Source organism: Salvelinus sp. IW2-2015, linkage group LG17 (assembly GCF_002910315.2).
Source record: "Salvelinus sp. IW2-2015 linkage group LG17, ASM291031v2, whole genome shotgun sequence".
NCBI lineage: Eukaryota > Metazoa > Chordata > Actinopteri > Salmoniformes > Salmonidae > Salvelinus > Salvelinus sp. IW2-2015.
Window position 1 is genome coordinate 33600304 of NC_036857.1, and position 18695 is coordinate 33618998.

General features: G+C 45.1%; 1 protein-coding gene across 1 annotated transcript in view; it reads left to right on the forward strand.

Annotated features, from left to right (window-relative positions):
• The window catches only part of plch2a (phospholipase C, eta 2a), a 76142-nt gene extending 60827 nt beyond the window's left edge, over positions 1 to 15315 (forward strand). Inside the window, exons 21-22 of the mRNA XM_070448107.1 lie at positions 2013 to 2397; positions 11592 to 15315. Of these exons, the coding sequence (XP_070304208.1) occupies positions 2013 to 2397; positions 11592 to 13339 (2133 nt within the window). The 3' untranslated portion in view covers positions 13340 to 15315. The remainder of the gene's footprint in view (positions 1 to 2012; positions 2398 to 11591) is intronic.
• Positions 15316 to 18695: the final 3380 nt, after the last annotated feature.

An 18695-nucleotide genomic window follows, 5' to 3' on the forward strand; every position in this document is an offset into this window, starting at 1 on the left:
CAACCAGCTAACAAATGTAAAAACGGTTAGAGGAAAGTGGCAAGGAAACAATCCCTAGATAAGAACCCTTGAGAGGAACCAGTCTCCGTTTTCAAATGTGTTCTGGATAATGTGTGCCATCGGAGTGTGTCCAGTCTGCCATCACCTTTCTGTCCATAACATGTAGACAGAATGTATCAGGCCCTTGGTGTTCATGGTATTGTGATTTTTACTTTAGTCGATCTGCATCATGTGTACTGTAATGCCTGGGCACTCAGTCAGTCCTGATGTAATTCCACTTGGATCTACTTCATGGTTTAAGAAATGACATTGGGTTGTTGCATATCATGTGCTGAAAGGCAAGCATTTTTCAATGAACACATATCCACACACAGTGCCAGGAGTGTAACAGCAGATAACCCAGTGTCATTTAGATCAGTGGCTGTCAAATTGTGTCTTCACCGTCATGTCCCCCTGTCAGGGTGTTCATGGATCAATCACACTGTCCCCCCATTGTCACTTTCATCGTAACCTCTCACCCCCCCACACTGTACATGTGGACACAGCATGTGTCCGTCCGCACACTACTGTGTGTGTTTGTGACGTGAGCATAACGGTCACATTACAGCGGTTACCATAGTGTATGTTGTTGTTTACGATGCGGGGTCAAAATGATAGGTCTTTGTGTAATAAGTGAATGGACTRTGGAGATGAACGCTGATTCATTTCTGGCACCTGTTGTCTGGGTTGAGTATTAGGCCTATCTGCTTTCTCTAACTTACTAATATCGTTTGTGATGCTCAACATATGTTTCGTTTTGTTCAGGGAGCTTACCAGAATTTATAACCCTCATGAAAATACAGTATATACAGGGAATGTTGTTGTTTATGTTTTGGCTCAATACTTCAGCACATTGGATTTGAAATGATCCAATGGTATGATATTTATGCATTTAACTTTCTCACAACTCATTCGTTCATGATTGTCCGTAATCACGGTAGCATCCACATTTAATGTAGAAGTGTTCAGAAACATTCTTATTTACAATTCAAGTGACTCCGAAATGACAAAATACATTATTTACCACTCATTTGTACAAAGTAATCTGAAACACAACCAAAACAAACTGCAAATGCACCAATAAAGAGTCACAAGCTTGATGTAGTCATTGCGTGCTCGGGAATATGTGGGGACTACGTACAAAAAGGGTTGAAATATCTAAACGGTTTTACCCGATATGGATGAAAATACCCTCAAAATAAAGCTAGTCRGCACTTTAACCACATAGTCATTGCATCATTTCAAAGTGCTGGGTGGAGTACAGAGCCAAAACAACAAAACATGTGTCACTGTCCAAATACAGTATGCACTGTATGCATGTTTAACAATATACATGCTAATATATACGCATGGATAAACTGACTCTTGTGGTTTTGGCAGCAGACATGTATAGTAACAGAGATTTGCTTTCCAATATGAATACAGATGCCTGTAACACAAGGTGTTGGCATGGGTTTCAATTGAAAYAAAAACATTGTTATGATGTGGTAGTGTGACATTCTATTTAACAAACACTGATAGAATGTGTGGTCACCCATACAGTCGAACAAGGCAAACCAACGCTGTCCAATAATATATGGTTATCATAGTGGAACTTGTTCTACAGACGGGAACTAATTGTCGCGTGGTCGGGAATCCAGTGGCTGCATCCGAAATTACTTCCTGTTCCCTATAATGTGCATTAGTATTGGCCAGAGCCCATGAGGCTCCAACAAGAGTGTGCACTATATAGGGAATAGGGTGCCATTTTGGACATAGCCAGTGTTAGTGTCAATATTGTATGTTGGAGCATGTCTAACTCTTAATCTACCCTTGTTCAACATCTAGTAATGCAAATGCAATGACACCAAAGTAATGACTTGCATTAGACTAGGTATAAAGATCGTGGAGTTCAGTACTGTATGTTCTGGTGAACGCTTGCTGTGAACCTGTTCATGATGTTTGTTTTCTTTTGTCTCGTCTCTTGTTCTCAGGGCAAGGTGGCCAGCGGCATAAAAGGGCTGTTTCACAGAAACCCAAAGCAGGCTTCTCTCGACAGCCATGTTGCTGCACAGCTCAGCCGTAAGCACCCGTTCGGAGCCCACCTGCTGCGCCGCACGGCCAGCGAGCCCACTAAGGGCGAGCCCAAGGTCAAGAAGGGTTTCCCAGAGATCGCCATCGACACCAAAGACTACAGCTCGGAAGGGGCCAGCGAGGACCGGGAGTCAGACGACAGGGATCTCAGCGCCTCATCCCAGCCCCCGCAGSTCCACCAGCGCAACGGAGACGCCACGGACGCAGCTGCTCCCGCCACGCCACGCCAAGGCACCAACGGGCACCACAGCACCAACGGGGCTTTCAACCCTGATGAGGGCAAAGGTAAGGGCTCGCCCCGCTTCCTCCGATACCCCATGAGTGAGCCCCTCAAGCGGGTCAATCGGCTGCGCTGTCACGACCCCCTGAATGAGAAACCGGGAGTGTTTGCCCGCATGGCCCTCAACAGCAGTGGCAGGATGGGGGTGTCCTCCAACTGCATCAACTGTGTAATTAGCTCCAAAGAAAGCCCCGAGATGGAGAGGAAGTTCAAGGATGAGGAGAAATGGGGAGAGAGGCCTGAGAAAGCCGCCTGTTGCCCCACTCTCTCCAGACAAGTTCAACCRGAGCCAATGCCCAAACCACAGACCCTGGCCACAGCTCACCCTGATGAGCCCCAAGCCCAGACCAAGCCCAAAGTTGAGGCACTGCCCCTACTTCAGCCCCAGGCTTTCTTCCGGCCTATCCCCTTCCCCAGGTCCCGGGCCAAAGCCAGACAAACTCTGGGCACCCAACACACTGAGCCTCGTCCTGACCCCTCTGAGAGGAACGCCCGCTCCTGCAGCGTGCCCCGCAGGCGCTTCCTCACCCCTGCCCCCACCCCGGTGCCCATGRTCACCCCTGACTGCCGGAACAGCCTGCGCTGGCAGTGCGTCCCGCCACCCAACTACGGCAGTGCTTGTGGTCCCACTAAGGCCCCTCGCGCTACCATCACAAGCGCCGACTGCGACAGCTGGTCYATCAGCGACCGTTGTTGCAGCAGCTGCGAGAGCCTGTGCAGCCTTGAGCTGGCCCCTATGCTGCCCCCAAGAGAGGTCCTTGACAGCCGCAGGCGCGCCGTGGGCACCTTGCAGCGTGAGATGAACCTCCTCTTCGCTCAGAAGATGGAAGAGCTGCGCAGTAAATCGCCCATGTTCTTCGCCGGTAAGGTGGAGCAGCCATCGCAGTGCCCACTGTAGTACCCATAGAGGTCCCATAGAGACTCCTATAGCAGTCCCTTACAGCTGCCATAGTGGCCATAGTGAGCCCATTGTGTGGTGCTGATCCCCTGATCCCCCAGAGGACCCACCCTTTAGAGAGCCAACATCATTGGGCTTGTAGTTCCCTGGGTGTTCTATAGTCTAGAACCCAGGTCCCCTCGCCAATCAAAATCTCCCTTTAGTCTAGACCTCCGGTCCCCTGACCAATCAAAATCTCCTTTAGTTCATTAGCCCCAAAATCCCCACTAAATAMCCATTGTGACTAAATTYATAGTCGAAGGCAGTGCATAATTGTACTAATGTGTAGCAAACTAGTAATGTGTTATTTTAATTATTTCTTTGTCTGACAAAAACATGCTGTGTGTCCAACAGATGAAAGAACAACTGGTAAGTGAAGGACATGTAACTAGGGTTGTAAAGGGAGGGTATATTGCTGGAGACTTTCGAAGTTTAAGAGTAAACTACCAGAATTCTGGTCACTTTGAAGGATTTTATGTAATATATCACAAGACATCTAGTGGCCCTTTTAAGGTACTTCACAGGTGTCTGTAATTATCTCAGACCCTCTGGCCTTATCCCATGTAAAATATATACAGAACAAATATATAAACGCAACATGTAAAGTGTTGGTCCCATGTTTCATGAGCTGAAATAAAAGATCCCAGAAATGTTCTATARGCACAACAAGCTTATTTCTCTCAGATTTTGTGCAAAAATGTGTTTACATCCCCGTTAGTGAGCATTTCTCCTTTGTCAATATAATCCAGCCACCTGACAGGTGTGGCATATCAAGAAGCTAATTAAACAGCATGATCATTACACAGGTGCATCTTGTGCTGCAGATAATAAAAGGCTGTAAAATGTGTAGTTGTGTCACACAACACAATGCCACAGCTGTCTCAAGTTTTGAGGGAGTGTGCAATTAGCATGCTGACTGCAGGAGTGTCCACCAGACCATGTGTAACCCTGCCAGCCCAGGACCTCCTCAGGACCTCCACATCCGGCTTCTTCACCTGCGGGATTGTCTGAGACCAGCCACTGGACAGCTGATGAAACTGTGGGTTTGCACAACTGAAGAATTTCTGCACAAACTGTCAGAAACCGTCTCAGGGATGCTCATCTGCGTGCTCGTCGTCTTGACCTGTCTGTACCGGGCAGATGGCAGACAGCGTGTATGGCGTCGTGTGGGTGATCGGTTTGCTGATGTCGACATTGTGAACAGAGTGCCCTATGGTGGAGGTGGGGTTATTGTATGGACAAGCATAAGCTACGGACAACGAACACAATTGCATTTTATATATTGCAGTTTGAATGCACAGAGATACCCTGATGCCCATTGTTGTGCCATTCATCCGCCATCATCACCTCATGTTTCAGCATGATAATGCACGGCCCCATGTCGCAAGTACACAATTCCTGGAAGCTGAAAATGTCAATTTTCTTCCATGGCCTGCATACTCACCAGACATGTCACTCATTGAGCATMTTTGGGATGCTCTGYTTCAACCTGTWCAACAGTGTGTTCCCACCAATATCCAGCAACTTCGCACAGCCATTGAAGAAGACTGGGACAACATTTCACAGACCACAATCAACAGCCTGATCAACTGTATGCYAAGGATATATGTCGCGTTGCGTGAGGCAAATGGATACTGACCGGTTTTCTGATCCCCGCCCCTACCTTTTTTTTTTTAAAGGTATCTGTGACCAACAGATGCATATCTGTATTCCCAGTCATGTTAAATCAATAGATTAGGGCCTAATTTATTTATTTGAATTGATTGATTTCCTTATGAGCTGTAACTCAGTAAAATCTTTGAAATTGCTGCATTTTTATTTTTGTTCAGTGTATTAAATAATTACATTTGATTATTTAAAAATAATGACAAAGCTGMWAAACATTGTCCTAAATATAAACTATCAACACACTTATTTCTTTTACTATGTAAATATGTATTTGTTGCCAATGTTTTGGCGCRAAACTGGTGGCAGTTGTGAAAAAAGTGAATAGTTGGAAGAGTTAATTGAAAATAATGCCGTTGTTGATTGGATGGAATTAGGCTATTTTCTCTTGAAATTGGTCTATCTACTAGAAACTCATGGACAATATGTATAAAAATATATACAAATATATAAAATATAAAAAAATGAATACTATATCTGAATATTTTTTTTGTTTGATATTTAAGTATAAATGACCAAAGTTCCGAATAATTAACAAAAATTATATGGCAAATGATCAACTATCAACTTTAGTAAATTACCGGTAGCTTTGCAAACCTACCTGTAACTGGTGTGAAATCAAAATGCAAAAAACTGAACTCAATTCACCATCATTCTATGGAATGTAGACCACTTTGTTGGACTGCAGAAAGGCCCCATATAACTCTTGAACTCAAACCTCCTTGGTAACACTGAACAGAAAACTTCCCCCATCAACGAAAGAGCCAAACCATTATATGATTTGACCTTGAGGAGCCCTTCACCCTTTGAKCCCCGGTTCACAACATGATAAACACCAGCTGTCCTCTCTCCCCTGCTTGCATCTCCCACTCACTGCATTACATCAGAGGAAATCACGAGTTGTTCCTTTTGGGGGAAAAGAGAGGTGGGGTAGGGTTTATGTTTATCCCTTTGGGTCTGAGATTTATGTTGCAATGAAYGATGTTTGCCAAACATTTAACACAACATCCTATGAGAATATATKATGTTTTTCTCTTCGACCGTGCTTGAGCAGGGTTTAATATATATATTTTATCAGGATCCCCATTAGCTGTTGCGAAATCAGCAGCTACTCTTCTTCCACACTTACCAATGTCTCTGTTGTGTTATGGTGTGCTCTATGTTCACAACACAGTATAATATATCAGTGGACTATCTAGTGTAGACATGGTTTTAAATAGTTAAGAAACGTGATATTGTGAAGTTGATAGTTTYTCCTTAGAAATGAGTAGTATTCAACTTATCTGTGCATTTGGTACAACTGTACAGTGCATTCGGAAAGTATTTAGACCCCTTGACTTTTTCCACATTTTGTTACGTTATTCTAAAATTGATTYAATWWAAGTTTTTCCTCATCAATCTACACACCATACCATATAATGACAAAGCAAAAACTGGATTTTAGTTTTTTTTWGCAAATTTTATATGAATAAAAAACAGATACCTTATGTACATAAGTATTCAGACCCTTTGCTATGAGATTTGAAATTGAGCTCAGGTGCATCCTGTTTCCATTGATCATTCTTGAGATGTTTCTACAGCTTGATTGGAGTCCACSTGTGGTAAATTCAATTGATTGGACATGATTTGGAAAGGTACACACCTGTCTATATAAGGTCCCACAGTTGACAGTGCATGTCAGAGCAAAAACCAAGCCATGAGGTCTAAGGCATTGTATGTAGAGCTCCGAGACAGGATTATGACAGATCTGGGGAAGGGCACCAAAAAATCTCTGCAGCATTGAAGGTCCCCAACAACACAGTGGCCTCCATCATTCTAAATGGAAGAAGTTTGGAWCAAACAAAGACTCTTRCTAGAGCTGGCCGCCCAGCCAAACTGAGTAATCGGGTGAGAAGGGCCTTGGTCAGAGAGGTGASCAAGAACRCGATGGTCACTCTGACATAGCTCCAGAGTTCCTCTGTGGAGATGGTTGTCCRTCTGGAAGGTTCTCCCATCTCTGCAGCACTAAACCTGGCACCATCCCTACGGTGAAGCATGGTGGTGGTAGGATCATGCTGTGGGGATGTTTTTCAGRGGCAGGGACTGGGAGACTAGTCAGGYTCGAGGGAAAGATGAAAGGAGCAAAGTACAGAGAGATCCTTGATGAAAACCTGCTCCAGAGCGCTCAGGACCTCAGYCTGGGGCTAAGGTTCACCTTCCAACAGGACAATGATCCTAAGCACACAGCCAAGACAATGCAGGAGTGGCTTCAGGACACGTCTCTTAAGATCCCTGAGTGGCCCAGCTAGAGCCCGGACTTGAACCCAATCTGACATTTCTGGAGAGACATAGAAAATAGCTGTGCAGCGACACTCCCCATCCAACCTGACAGAGCTTGAGAAGATCTGCAAAGAAGAATCGGAGAAACTCCCCAAATACAGGTGTGCCAAGCTTGTAGCGTCATACCCAAGAAGACTCGAGGCTGTAATAACTGCCAAAGGTGCTTCAACAAAGTACTSAGTAAAGGGTCTGAATACCTATGTAAATGCAATATTTCAGTTATTCATTTTTTTGCAAAACAATATAAAAACCTGTTTTTGCTRGGTCATTATGGGATATTGTGTGTAGATTGATGAGGGAAAAAAACTATTTAATTAATTTTAGAATAAGGCTGTCCACAAAATGTGGAAAAAGTCAAGGGGTCTGAATACTTTCCGAATGCACTGTATGTTGTCTTGCTTAAGCGCTCTCCTCTGTACTGTCCTCCCTCTTATTTCCTATTTTCCTCCAGTTGTGCTAAACCTATTTTTTCCTTCTTGCACGCTCTCTCTGTTCCTAGTGCAGAATTGAGGGGATGACCAAAGCCAGGTAAAGAGAACCCTTGAATGTCTGCACGCTCACCCACTATTTTCTACTCACTCACTGTGCCTTGCCTYTCTTCATAATCCTCCTTCACTCCCTTCACTCACTCACTTACTCACTCACTCACACTGCCCCGTTAGCACCGTGACGTGTTTAAGGTCAGGGTCATATTCACTAAGCACCAAACAGACTGCTGGGTGAGGGGGGGGGGGGGGGTTTATGCACTAATGAATATGACTCAGGGCAGGGTAGTCAGTCACAGATAGCTTTAAAGGACTAGTTCGCTATTTTACAATTTGATGTTAGATGGTTCCATACTGTGAAAGTAGTCTATGGGCTAGGAGAAATTGTAATCCGTGGTTGAGTTTTCTTTAAACAGCCATTACAAACTTCAGCTAACTTTAGCCACCGCTAGCTAAAAATCAATGGKAGTGATGGGGGCATGTTGTGTTTGTTATTGGCCAAATCAKCTTTAAGTAACATTACACCAAATATGGAGTTTATTTTAAAAAATTGTATATGCTCACATGCCCTTTCATTTCCATTGATTTGTAGCTAGCGGTGGCTAAAGTTAGCTGAAGTTTGTAATGGCTGTACCATGGATTACAGWTTTTCCTGGCCCATAGACTACTTTCAGGGTGAGAAACCATCTAACATCAAGCTGTAAAATAGTYAACTACTCCTTTAATGGAATTACATTTCATCAACAGSTTGAGATATGTACATAGATTTCACGAGAACGACTTGGGAGTATTTAACTGTGTTTGGTGCATATGGATGTGSACACATGGAGTCTCAATGTATGAATGATCATCCTAATCACAACTACCCTGCTGGTGATTCCCATTCCATCTTTGCCYTATTGTTCTTTTTTCAAGTCAAAACCATCCTGGTCATCAGTGTATGCACGCAATTCATCATGTTGAAMATTGGTCATTTAGGCATCTATCCATCAATCGTATGCATATGTTGAATGGCAGTTATGTTTAGTGTGAAGCATTACATTTAAGCAATAAGGCTTGAGGAGGTGTGGTATATTGGCCAATGATTAACTGGGTGGTTTGAGCCCTGACTGCTGATTTGGCTGTATGACCACCATTTTCTTTACTGTTGTAATTACTTTGGTAACCAGTTTCTAATAGCAATAAGGTACCTAGGGGTTTGTGGTATATGGCCAATATACCACGTCTAACGGCTGTTCTTACCCTTAGCAGTGGTATATTGGCAATATACTACAAATGTCCAAGGTGCCTTTTTGCTTTTAGAATCCGGTTACCAACATAAATATATGTTGTGTCATACCCGTGGTACATTGTCTGATATACCATGGCTTTCAGCCAATCAGCACCCAGATGCCAAACCACCCAGTTTATAATCTTGTGTATGGGTAAGAAAAAAATACACTTGTATCCTATTTTTAACAAAAATAGTGGTACATTGTCTGATATACCATGGCTTTCAGCCAATCAGCACCCAGATGCCAAACCACCCAGTTTATAATCTTGTGTATGGGTAAGAAAAAAATACACTTGTATCCTATTTTTAACAAACTTTCAGCACACTTATCTTCCAGCATATGTCAGGTAGACATATATCTGTCTCTTATACACATCTAGATGTGTATAAGAGACAGCACTAAATGTGTCACTACCAAAACATAGTAGTGATCATTTTGATTAACCTTCTATTACAGATAGATTTTCTTTTACCAGTACAGTAGAGCACAGCAGAGTAGAGTACAGTAGACCAATACCACTAAATCAAGAGTCCATGGGCCCCTTCAATTGTAAGGAATTCAAGTAGAGTAAGCTTGCGTACTGTACAGTAGAGCACATTACAGTACAGTATAGCACATTGTAGACATCTATGTTTTGGCCAAATAGATTTCAGTATTTGTGCTCTTGGAGGGTGGGAGCCCCTCTGCTGGCGATGCATCTCAATACTCTACACTTTTTCCTGAAGTGTGCACTGTATCTACTACTCACATGTTGGTCGGCTGTAACTCAGTTGATAGAGCATGGCGCATGCAACGTTAAAATGGAGATAGCCTCAATGGCACTGCATGTGCTTTCACAGATGCCATAATGGCACGGATACAACGATGAGACCTTTAATATATCTCTATAGTGTCAATTGTTTATTTTAGATTCTTCAAAGTAGCCATCCTTTGCCTTGATGACAGCTTTGCACACTCTTGGCATGCTCTCAATCAGCTTCACCTGGAATGCTTTTTCAACAGTCTTGATGGAGTTCCCACATATGCGGAGCACTTGTTGGCTGCTTTTCCTTCACTCTGCGGTCCAACTCATCCCAAACCATCTCAATTCGGTTGAGGTTGGGTGATTGTGGAGGCCAGGTCATCTGATGCAGCACTCCATCACTCTCCTTCTTGGTCAAATAGCCCGTACACAGCCTGAAGGTGTGTTGGGTCATTGTCCTGTTGAAAAACAAACGATAGTCCCACTAAGCGCAAACCAGATGAGATGGCGCATCGCTGCAGAATGCTGTGGTAGCCATGTTGGTTAAGTATGCCTTGATTTCTAAATAAATCACTGACAGTGTCACCAGCAAAGCACCATCACACCTCCTCCTCCATGCTTCATGGTGGGAACCACACATGCGGAGAGCATCCGTTCACCTACTCTGCGTCTCACAAATACACGGCGGTTGGAACCAAAAATCTKAAATTTGGACTCATCAGACCAAAGGACAGAATTCCACCGGTCTAATGTCCATTGCTCGTGTTTCTTGGCCCAAGCAAGTCTCTTCTTCTTATTGGTGTCCTTTAGTAGTGGTTTCTTTGCAGGAATTCGACCATGAAGGCCTGATTCACGCAGTCTCCTCTGAACAGTTGCTGTTGAGATGTGTCTCTTACTTGAACTCTGTGAAGCATTTATTTGGGCTCCAATCTGAGGCTGGTAACTCTAATGAACTTATCCTCTGCTTATCCTCTGGGTCTTCCTTTCTTGTGGCGGGTCTCATGAGAGCCAGTTTCATSATAGCGCTTGATGGTTTTTGCGACTGCACTTGAAGAAACTTTCAAAGTTCTTGACATTTTCCAGATTGACTGATCTTCATGTCTTAAAGTAATGATGAACTGTCGTTTCTCTTTGCTTATTCGAGCTGTTCTTGCCATAATATGGACTTGGTCTTTTACCAAATAGGGATATCTTATGTATTCCACCCCTACCTTGTCACAACACAACTGATTGGCTCAAACGCATTAAGAAGGAAAGAAATTCACACCTGTTAATTGGCACACCTGTTAATTGAAATGCATTCCAGGTGACTACCTCATGAAGCWTTTTGAGAGAATGCCAAGAGTGTGCAAAGCTGTCATCAAGGCAAAGAGTGGCTACTTTGAAGAATCTCAAATATAAAATATATTTGAATTTGTTTAACACTTGTTTGGTTACCACATGATTCCATATATGTTATTTCATAGTGTTGATGTCTTAACTATTATTCTATTATTCTATTACTCAATGTAGAAAATAAAGAAAAACCCTGTAATGAGTAGGTGTGTCTAAACTTTTGACTGGTACTGTAAATGTCCTATGTTTGGAGACCTGTTTTTTTTCTAAATAGTTATTTTGGGGTGGGACTGCAATTTGCACCACTTTTATAGAATCACCCATATACTGTATGCATCATAAGGCTCACATAACGATACTATAAGTATGCTACTGGTAGTAACCATTTTGACAAATGTCGTCCTGTAGTTACTGATCTGATTCTTCTCTTCTCCCTCTCCAGACCATTCCACAGGGCAGAGACCAGCTCCCCCTCTTTCACTGTTCAGGCCAATCGCTGAAGAACTGGGTGACAGACATCTCACTCGCTCCGCTTCTACTCCAGCAGACCACTCATCAACACGTCACTCCCCACTTCCGCCCCTCCCTCCAGCCACAGCAATAACCACCACCACTCCATCCCCTGCTTCTAATAGTGAGGCMGACAGTCCCGTCAACGGTAGGGGGGAGGAGAGTCCCGTCAAGGAAAGGGGGGTCAGCAAAATACCCCCTGTCCTTCACAGGACCACCTCAGCCCCTGTCGTACCCGTCCCGGGGAAGAGACCGGACCCCAAAGACCTGACCCCCTCACAGTCCTGCAGAGACCCCCGGGTCGACAACGGCGCCTCGTCACCCATGGAGCACGCTCCAAGCCGAACGGAAGCACTGTATACTCCGACAGACCACACAAAGGACGATGCCGAGCGCAAGACTGAGACAAGGGCAGAGTCTCCTGCTCTTCTCGCCGACCACTCTGTCTCCAGCCCTCAGAAAGTCCAGGTCCTGAGAACGATGTTCGGCGGCAACCCGTCACGCACGCCCGTCAGAAGGACCAAAAGCGAGGGCTACGTGCGGTCGGCGGCTGGGGGGCAGCAGCAGGCATCTGCCGTGCCGGAGGTGTGCACAGACGCCACCCTGAATGACCGGCTGTGGAGCAAGCTGGAGCCCGAGCCAGGCAACCACCGAGACAGCGTGTCCTCGTCCTCCAGTATCTCGTCCAACGACACCGTCATTGATCTGTCCCTGCCCAACCTGGCCAGGAAGAGCCTCACCTGCCTGAACAGCGGGCCCTCCCCATCTGACAACACCTTCCAGGACCCACCCTCCTGGGTCACCAGGCCACGCTCGGCCATCACCTCTTTTGACACGCTGCGGGTCAGCAAGAGCAAGTCCAACCCCAACCTCCGGCAGGGCCACCCGGGGGAGCCAGAGGACGAGCTGCAGCCCAGACCCCTCGGAGCCCCCAGGGAGCCTCCAGTGGACTCACCCAGTAGAATTACCCAGAGGAGGCACACCTGGAGCCGCCTCTATATGGAAGGGCTGAAGCAGTCCTCCTCCCCAGCCAAGAAGCCCTCTGCAGCAGCAGTCCTTGCTGCTGCAGCTGCCAGCCCCCTGGATACCGGAGCCTCTATGTCCAAGAGCCTGGGGGACTTGACTTCGGATGACATCGCTTGCAATTTTGACAGCAAGTACCGCAGCATCAGCCGCAGCTTCATCGTCAGGCCCTCCAGGAACGATCCTCGACGAGGTCTCCAGAGGCCCCGGCCGCCAAGCGACCTGACAGAGCAGCTGAGGAGGCTGACAGATGTGGAGCCCCTGACGGCACGTGACTTCGCCACCCAGGCACAGCAGGAGTCCCCGGAGGAGGCTCAGGAGGAACCCCCACTACGGAGAATGTCCTCCCGGAGTCAGAGCAGGGTGCGCTACATCGCCAACAGGGCCAAGGAGGCCCAGGAAAGGAAGAGGCTGCAAGGTCTCAACCAGCCCCACCTAGCTGCCGGCGCCATTAGCATTTTCGGAGGCGGTAGCCCTATTGAAGAGCGGGGTAACCCGGAGGGGGCGTGCTGCGTAGCCCAGAGCCCCTGCACTAGCTTGGACCTGTTAAGCCAGCTCAGCCCCCCGGGGCCGCCCCCCAACAGACAGTCCCAGACACAGTCCCAGACCTCCCCGAACTCTGACAACAATGAGGTCTTTTTCATGCTCAAGCTCTGAGAATCAGATTTKTTTTGGACCGGACCGTGAGAGACACTGAAGCAAAACTAATTTAGAATTCCATCCAGTTTTCTAGGAAGGGGAAATTGTCATTTATAAAGAAAGGGAATTCTGTATATATTGACAGGATGCATTTTTAAATGTGTTTAATCAATCCCTYAATAATGCTACTTCTTCCAGAAACTTACAGTCACAAGCACAGTTTTACTCTGGTCAATGTTTTATTTTCACTGCTCAGTAACTCACCTATAAACTTTGAACAACTATACGCCAAGCTGGTCACAAAGGATGTGCAAGTAATTTTTCCAACAAAGTGACCACACGTACACACAAATAATAGAAACAGTGGTGAGCTGTCTTATGAAAGCATCCTTTACCAATACAGTCATTTGTTTGCACCAAATTAGTAATACTGAAATGTAARTGGAAAAACAAATCTCTACAATAGTTTTTATATGCTTGACTGTTCAGTGACTTCCACGTTTTGAGTATTCATTGTGAGTTGAGCTGATCCCAAAGTAGCAATAGACAACCATTAGTGGAGTTTTTTTWWTTWWTWTTWTWTTTTTATTTAAACTTTATTTAACTAGGCATGTCAGCTAAGAACAAATTCTTATTTACAATAACGGCCTACAAGAGTCTGATTAGAAAACCTTTTTTGAAATTGAATGATATATACTGTACTTTTAAACCTTAAGATTGAATAGTAAACTGTTAACTCATTATATATCACCAGTAGCCCAACTCATTATATATCACCAGTAGCCCAGCCATGTGCAAGCAATATTTTAAAAATAGCTATTAGTGTATTATATTGCAGATAATGTAGATGACGGATTTTCTTCAAGGTTGTTTAGCCAAGGGCCCATGCAGAATCTTTACTAAAAACAACAAAATAAGTCAAATGACAATAACAACAAAATCCAAAACATGTCTTTTTAACCCAACTTTTTTTTATTCTGTGCGTACAGTGAAGTGTGATTTGAGTGAGCTGCCCATTATTTGGCAAGTTTTTTTTTTACCATGTTATCCTATTTTTTATTTGACTGCATGTATTTTAAGCACAGTATCATATGTCTCTTATTTTATTATACAAAAAAAAAGTTAAATGGGACTTGATATTTTGACTTTTCTTTCTGTGTTCAGGCTGTTGAATGATGTGATTGGTCACACTCTCATTGTAGATATTCGACCAGATAGGAGTGACCCTGTTTCCACGCACGTTTGTACTGTACCGTTTGTACTGCCATGCCAGTTCCCTGCAACCTTTTAGGAACCATCATTTTTGAAGTAAAAKCCAGATGTCATTATGAACTGAATAAATATTTCTTCTGTATATTACAAAAGCATATTTCTTTTTTTCTTTATTCAGTCGGATTGGACTCTTGTTCAGACATTGGACTCTTGTCTCAATGTTCGGACCAAAGATTTATCTTGGAACAAAATGGGCAGCCAGATGAAATGATCTTTACAGAAGTTGACATGTAAAAGCACTCGGTCTTGGCACGGCGGCTCCCCTAGCTGCCCTAATTATGGACTGCCTGGCTGGGTTGTATTGACCAGCCATCACCTCTCCCAACCTCATTGGCGTAGTTCACAAGACTCCCTGATGGGGAGAAATGTTGCAGAACAATGTCTCTGGCCACAATACATGCCCAGCCAAGAAAAGAAAACAGAAGAACATCCTTTCCGTTACATTTGCCACCCAAGATTTTGGAAGATAAAATGTTGTGGTCACACTTTTAGTAAACTACAACTTTTAAGGCTTAAAGCCCTCATAAACCCCTCATAAGGCCTAGATATAGTGGCTTCAAAAGTCTTCCAGGAACTTGCCATGCTTGGCAAAGCACCAGATGTAAGGGTATTTTATATAACCCTTTATGTATGACATCGCTTATAACTCATTTTGYCAAGCATTTGTGTAGTGCTTATGAATGCTTTATGACTGCTCTATAAAGCCTGCATCATGACAAAAACGGGTAATGATGATTAAAACCGGTAAGACCGTTAAAGCCTTGTTTATATTTTCCCTGTACTGACCTATCAATCAACYGTCTGCCAACAGTGTTTTTGAGTCTGGGGTTGCCAAGATGACGGCCACCTCTGGTGAAGCTGTTGGCTATAGCCAGGCCTCTTATTCTGTACTGGGAGAGGGTTCTGAAGCGCGACATGCTCCTTTTAGCGCCACAGACTGTGCCCTGCTGTCACACATACAAAAGACAGCTTCATTAGGATTCCGAGAGCATTTCGACTCCCCTCTTCAAACCCTATTTATCCAGTCGATTGGCCATGGCTCAGCCCTCCAACCAAAATCTGGAGCTCTATTGAGTCACTACTGAACTGAGGGAATGATGTTGTCACAGGAGCTTGAATGCTTTTCTTACCCCATCAAACTCCAGCCCCACATGACTCCAAGCTCACAACTTCTCTGGAAGAAATTGAGATTTATGGAATTAAGTAAATAACGTTTTTAAGACTGAACTCTGTTTGAATTAACATTATGTTGCCAGAGATCTAGGCACTCCTCCAAAGTATACAACATTGAAAAGATGAGTTAATTGCAATGTGTTAGTCTCTTTAGTTAATTTGAACAGGGGGTGTCTTTTGCTTGGGTACCAAATAAGTATTTCTCTGATTTATTGAATAGTGGAGTCAAGTCCCTCTTCGATGGCATCATGGGGATTAACTTAAAGTAACAATGCAGCCAATACAAAAATAAACAGGTTGAACCTTCATGTGGCTCAATGAACTTCTAGGACAAAATCAACTAATTATAAATATCATAGTCCCCTGTTTTTAAATCTTTTGTTCTGCCTTGTGCACTAACTCTGGCCACTTCCTCAAAAGGATTGTTCTATAAACAGTTCTCTCTCTCTCTCTAGCACTGTTCTTTTGCCAATAAGCTCCTTTAGAGTTAGCTTCAAGAATAGGACGCTTGTTTTCAGTGACCACATTATCTTCTCTCTGGTTCCAACTCTCCTCCTGATGATTCCCAAAGGATTCYTCAGGGTCGAAATTCTGCTCCTCATTTCATGACTCATCCCCCTGGCTCCCAGGAACTGTGTCTGTTCCTTTGGTTAGCCAGGAACTTCTTTTTATATTTTATTTGTATTTTTTGAGAGGGAAGGGGGATGATTAGTTAGGGGCTCTCTTATGTAACCTGACAAAACAAGCCTTGCCATCTTGATGTGCAACACTGTAAGCTGCTAGTGTGTTAGTCATAACMTTACATTCCCTTTCAGTCAMTCAACTTCGGTACAACATACAATGGGGAAATAGAATCATAACCCAAGTGGATACTAAATTACGCTGCAGAGAGCACCCTGTCGCGAGCTGGAATAGCAAAACAGACAAAAGCTGGTCAGATAAATACTTAACCTAGGTCCGCTCAATGTACGTGTGCAAAGCTCGCCACGGACACYGGGCATGTAACCTCTGTTGCTCTTCAGAAGCAAAAGGGAGAGGCGAAAAGGGAAATMACTCAAACGCTGAGGACTTCTAGGATGTAGCCATGACATTCGGGGCAAAGGCCGCATTTGGACYCAAKGTCACCTTAGAGTCYCCCGGGGCGAACTGAGAACAGGAAGGGTGTACGGATAACGCATAGATGTCCCCAACACCTTTAGTCGAGGCCAAAGCCACRAGCAAGGAGGTTTTATAACGGAGGATCTTCAGATCCACAGACTCCAGTGGTTCAAACGGGGCCTCATTTTCAATACGCATTTTCTCGCGATGGGTAAAGATCTATGTCAGCCCTGACAAAATTCCTCTCCCCGTCTTTTGATGCACGCCACCACTGACATATTGTCGCACAAGCCAGCCCGACAAAATCTGGGGGAAATGCCTGAGCGCCAGATACACCATTAGGAGCTCCGGGTAATTGATATGCAGTGCGCTCCGCACCAGTGTCCATAACGCCCCCAAATCGAGTTGCCTTCGTACAGTGCAATCCATCCTCTGGAGGATCACCTTGCGGGATACAACTTCCAGGAGCCCCCTGACCATAGCAGAGGGCCCCATCCCTGGGCCATAGCCGGTAGGCCTGACAGACATCTGAAGCGACTGGCTTAGGCTGCGCGATGCGTCCAGGTGAGTGGCTAGAACTCAGCGCTGGAAGGGCTGCATCAACAATACGACTTCCATCACAGAAGCCAACCAGTCGTAGGTACTGGCGACAAAGCGCCTTGTAACACCATGGAACGTGGGATACCAGACGGGCATTACACATGGACAAGTGTAACATTATTGCTTCCGTCCCTCTCCCCTACCTGGGCTCGAACCAGGGACCCTCTGCACACATCAACTGCCGCCTCTCACGAAGCATCGTTACACATTGCTCCACAAAAGCCGCGGCCCTTGCAGAGCAAGGGAAACAACTACTTCAAGGTCTCAAAGCGAGTCACGTCTRCGATTGAAACGCTATTAACTCGCACCCCTCTAACTAGCTAGCCATTTCACACCGGTTACACTCACCCCCCTTTTGACCTCCTCCTTTTCCGCAGCAACCAGTGATCCGGGTCAACAGCATCAATGTAACAGTATAGCTTCCGTCCCTGTCCTCGCCCCAACCTGGGCTCGAACCAGGGACCCTCTGCACACATCAACAACTGACACCCACGAAGCATCGTTACCCATCCCTCCACAAAAGCCGTGACCCTTGCAGAGCAAGGGAAACAACTACTTCAAGGTCTCAGAGCCAGTGACATCACCGATTGAAACGCTATTAGCGCGCACCCCGCTAACTAGCTAGCCATTTCACACGGGTTACACAAGCTTCCAACACATGTTGTTCTTGTTGTTCTTCCGTGAGACTGTATAGCCCGGCCCCTTAATAGGCACAGAGGGCTCCGGAAATGGTTGCTGTAGTACCCTGTTTGCCATAATAAAATGTGAGGGCACTGTCGTCACAGTAATTTGTTTGTGGAGAGGCCCCTCACTCCGGGGGTGTGCACGGGGGCAGCTTCCTCATCGGAGGTGAATGCAAGTCCCGCTTTCTCCACTCCCTCCAACTCCGGGAATTGAAAATAGGAAAGGGGGTTGCCATAACGCCGGGGGAACGCTAGTAAGCTTCATTGACCGGAAGTTATGCATACTAGCCGACATTAGTCAGGAGGCTCTTTAGTCTAAGTTAGGCTAGCTAGACTCTGACCGCAGCACAGTCCGTTTAGAATAACCAAGCGACTTAACGCTATGTATATGAAACAAGAGTTACCCAAGCAACTCCACCTTGGGGAGGCAAGAATAGCTAGTAGTAGCTAACTCGCCTTGGTGAATTAGCTAACCTGACTAGCACGCTATGCAGCGCTTGTTAGCCAGCATGGTCTCAAAAGTCTATATAGGACCGTATCAACGAGGT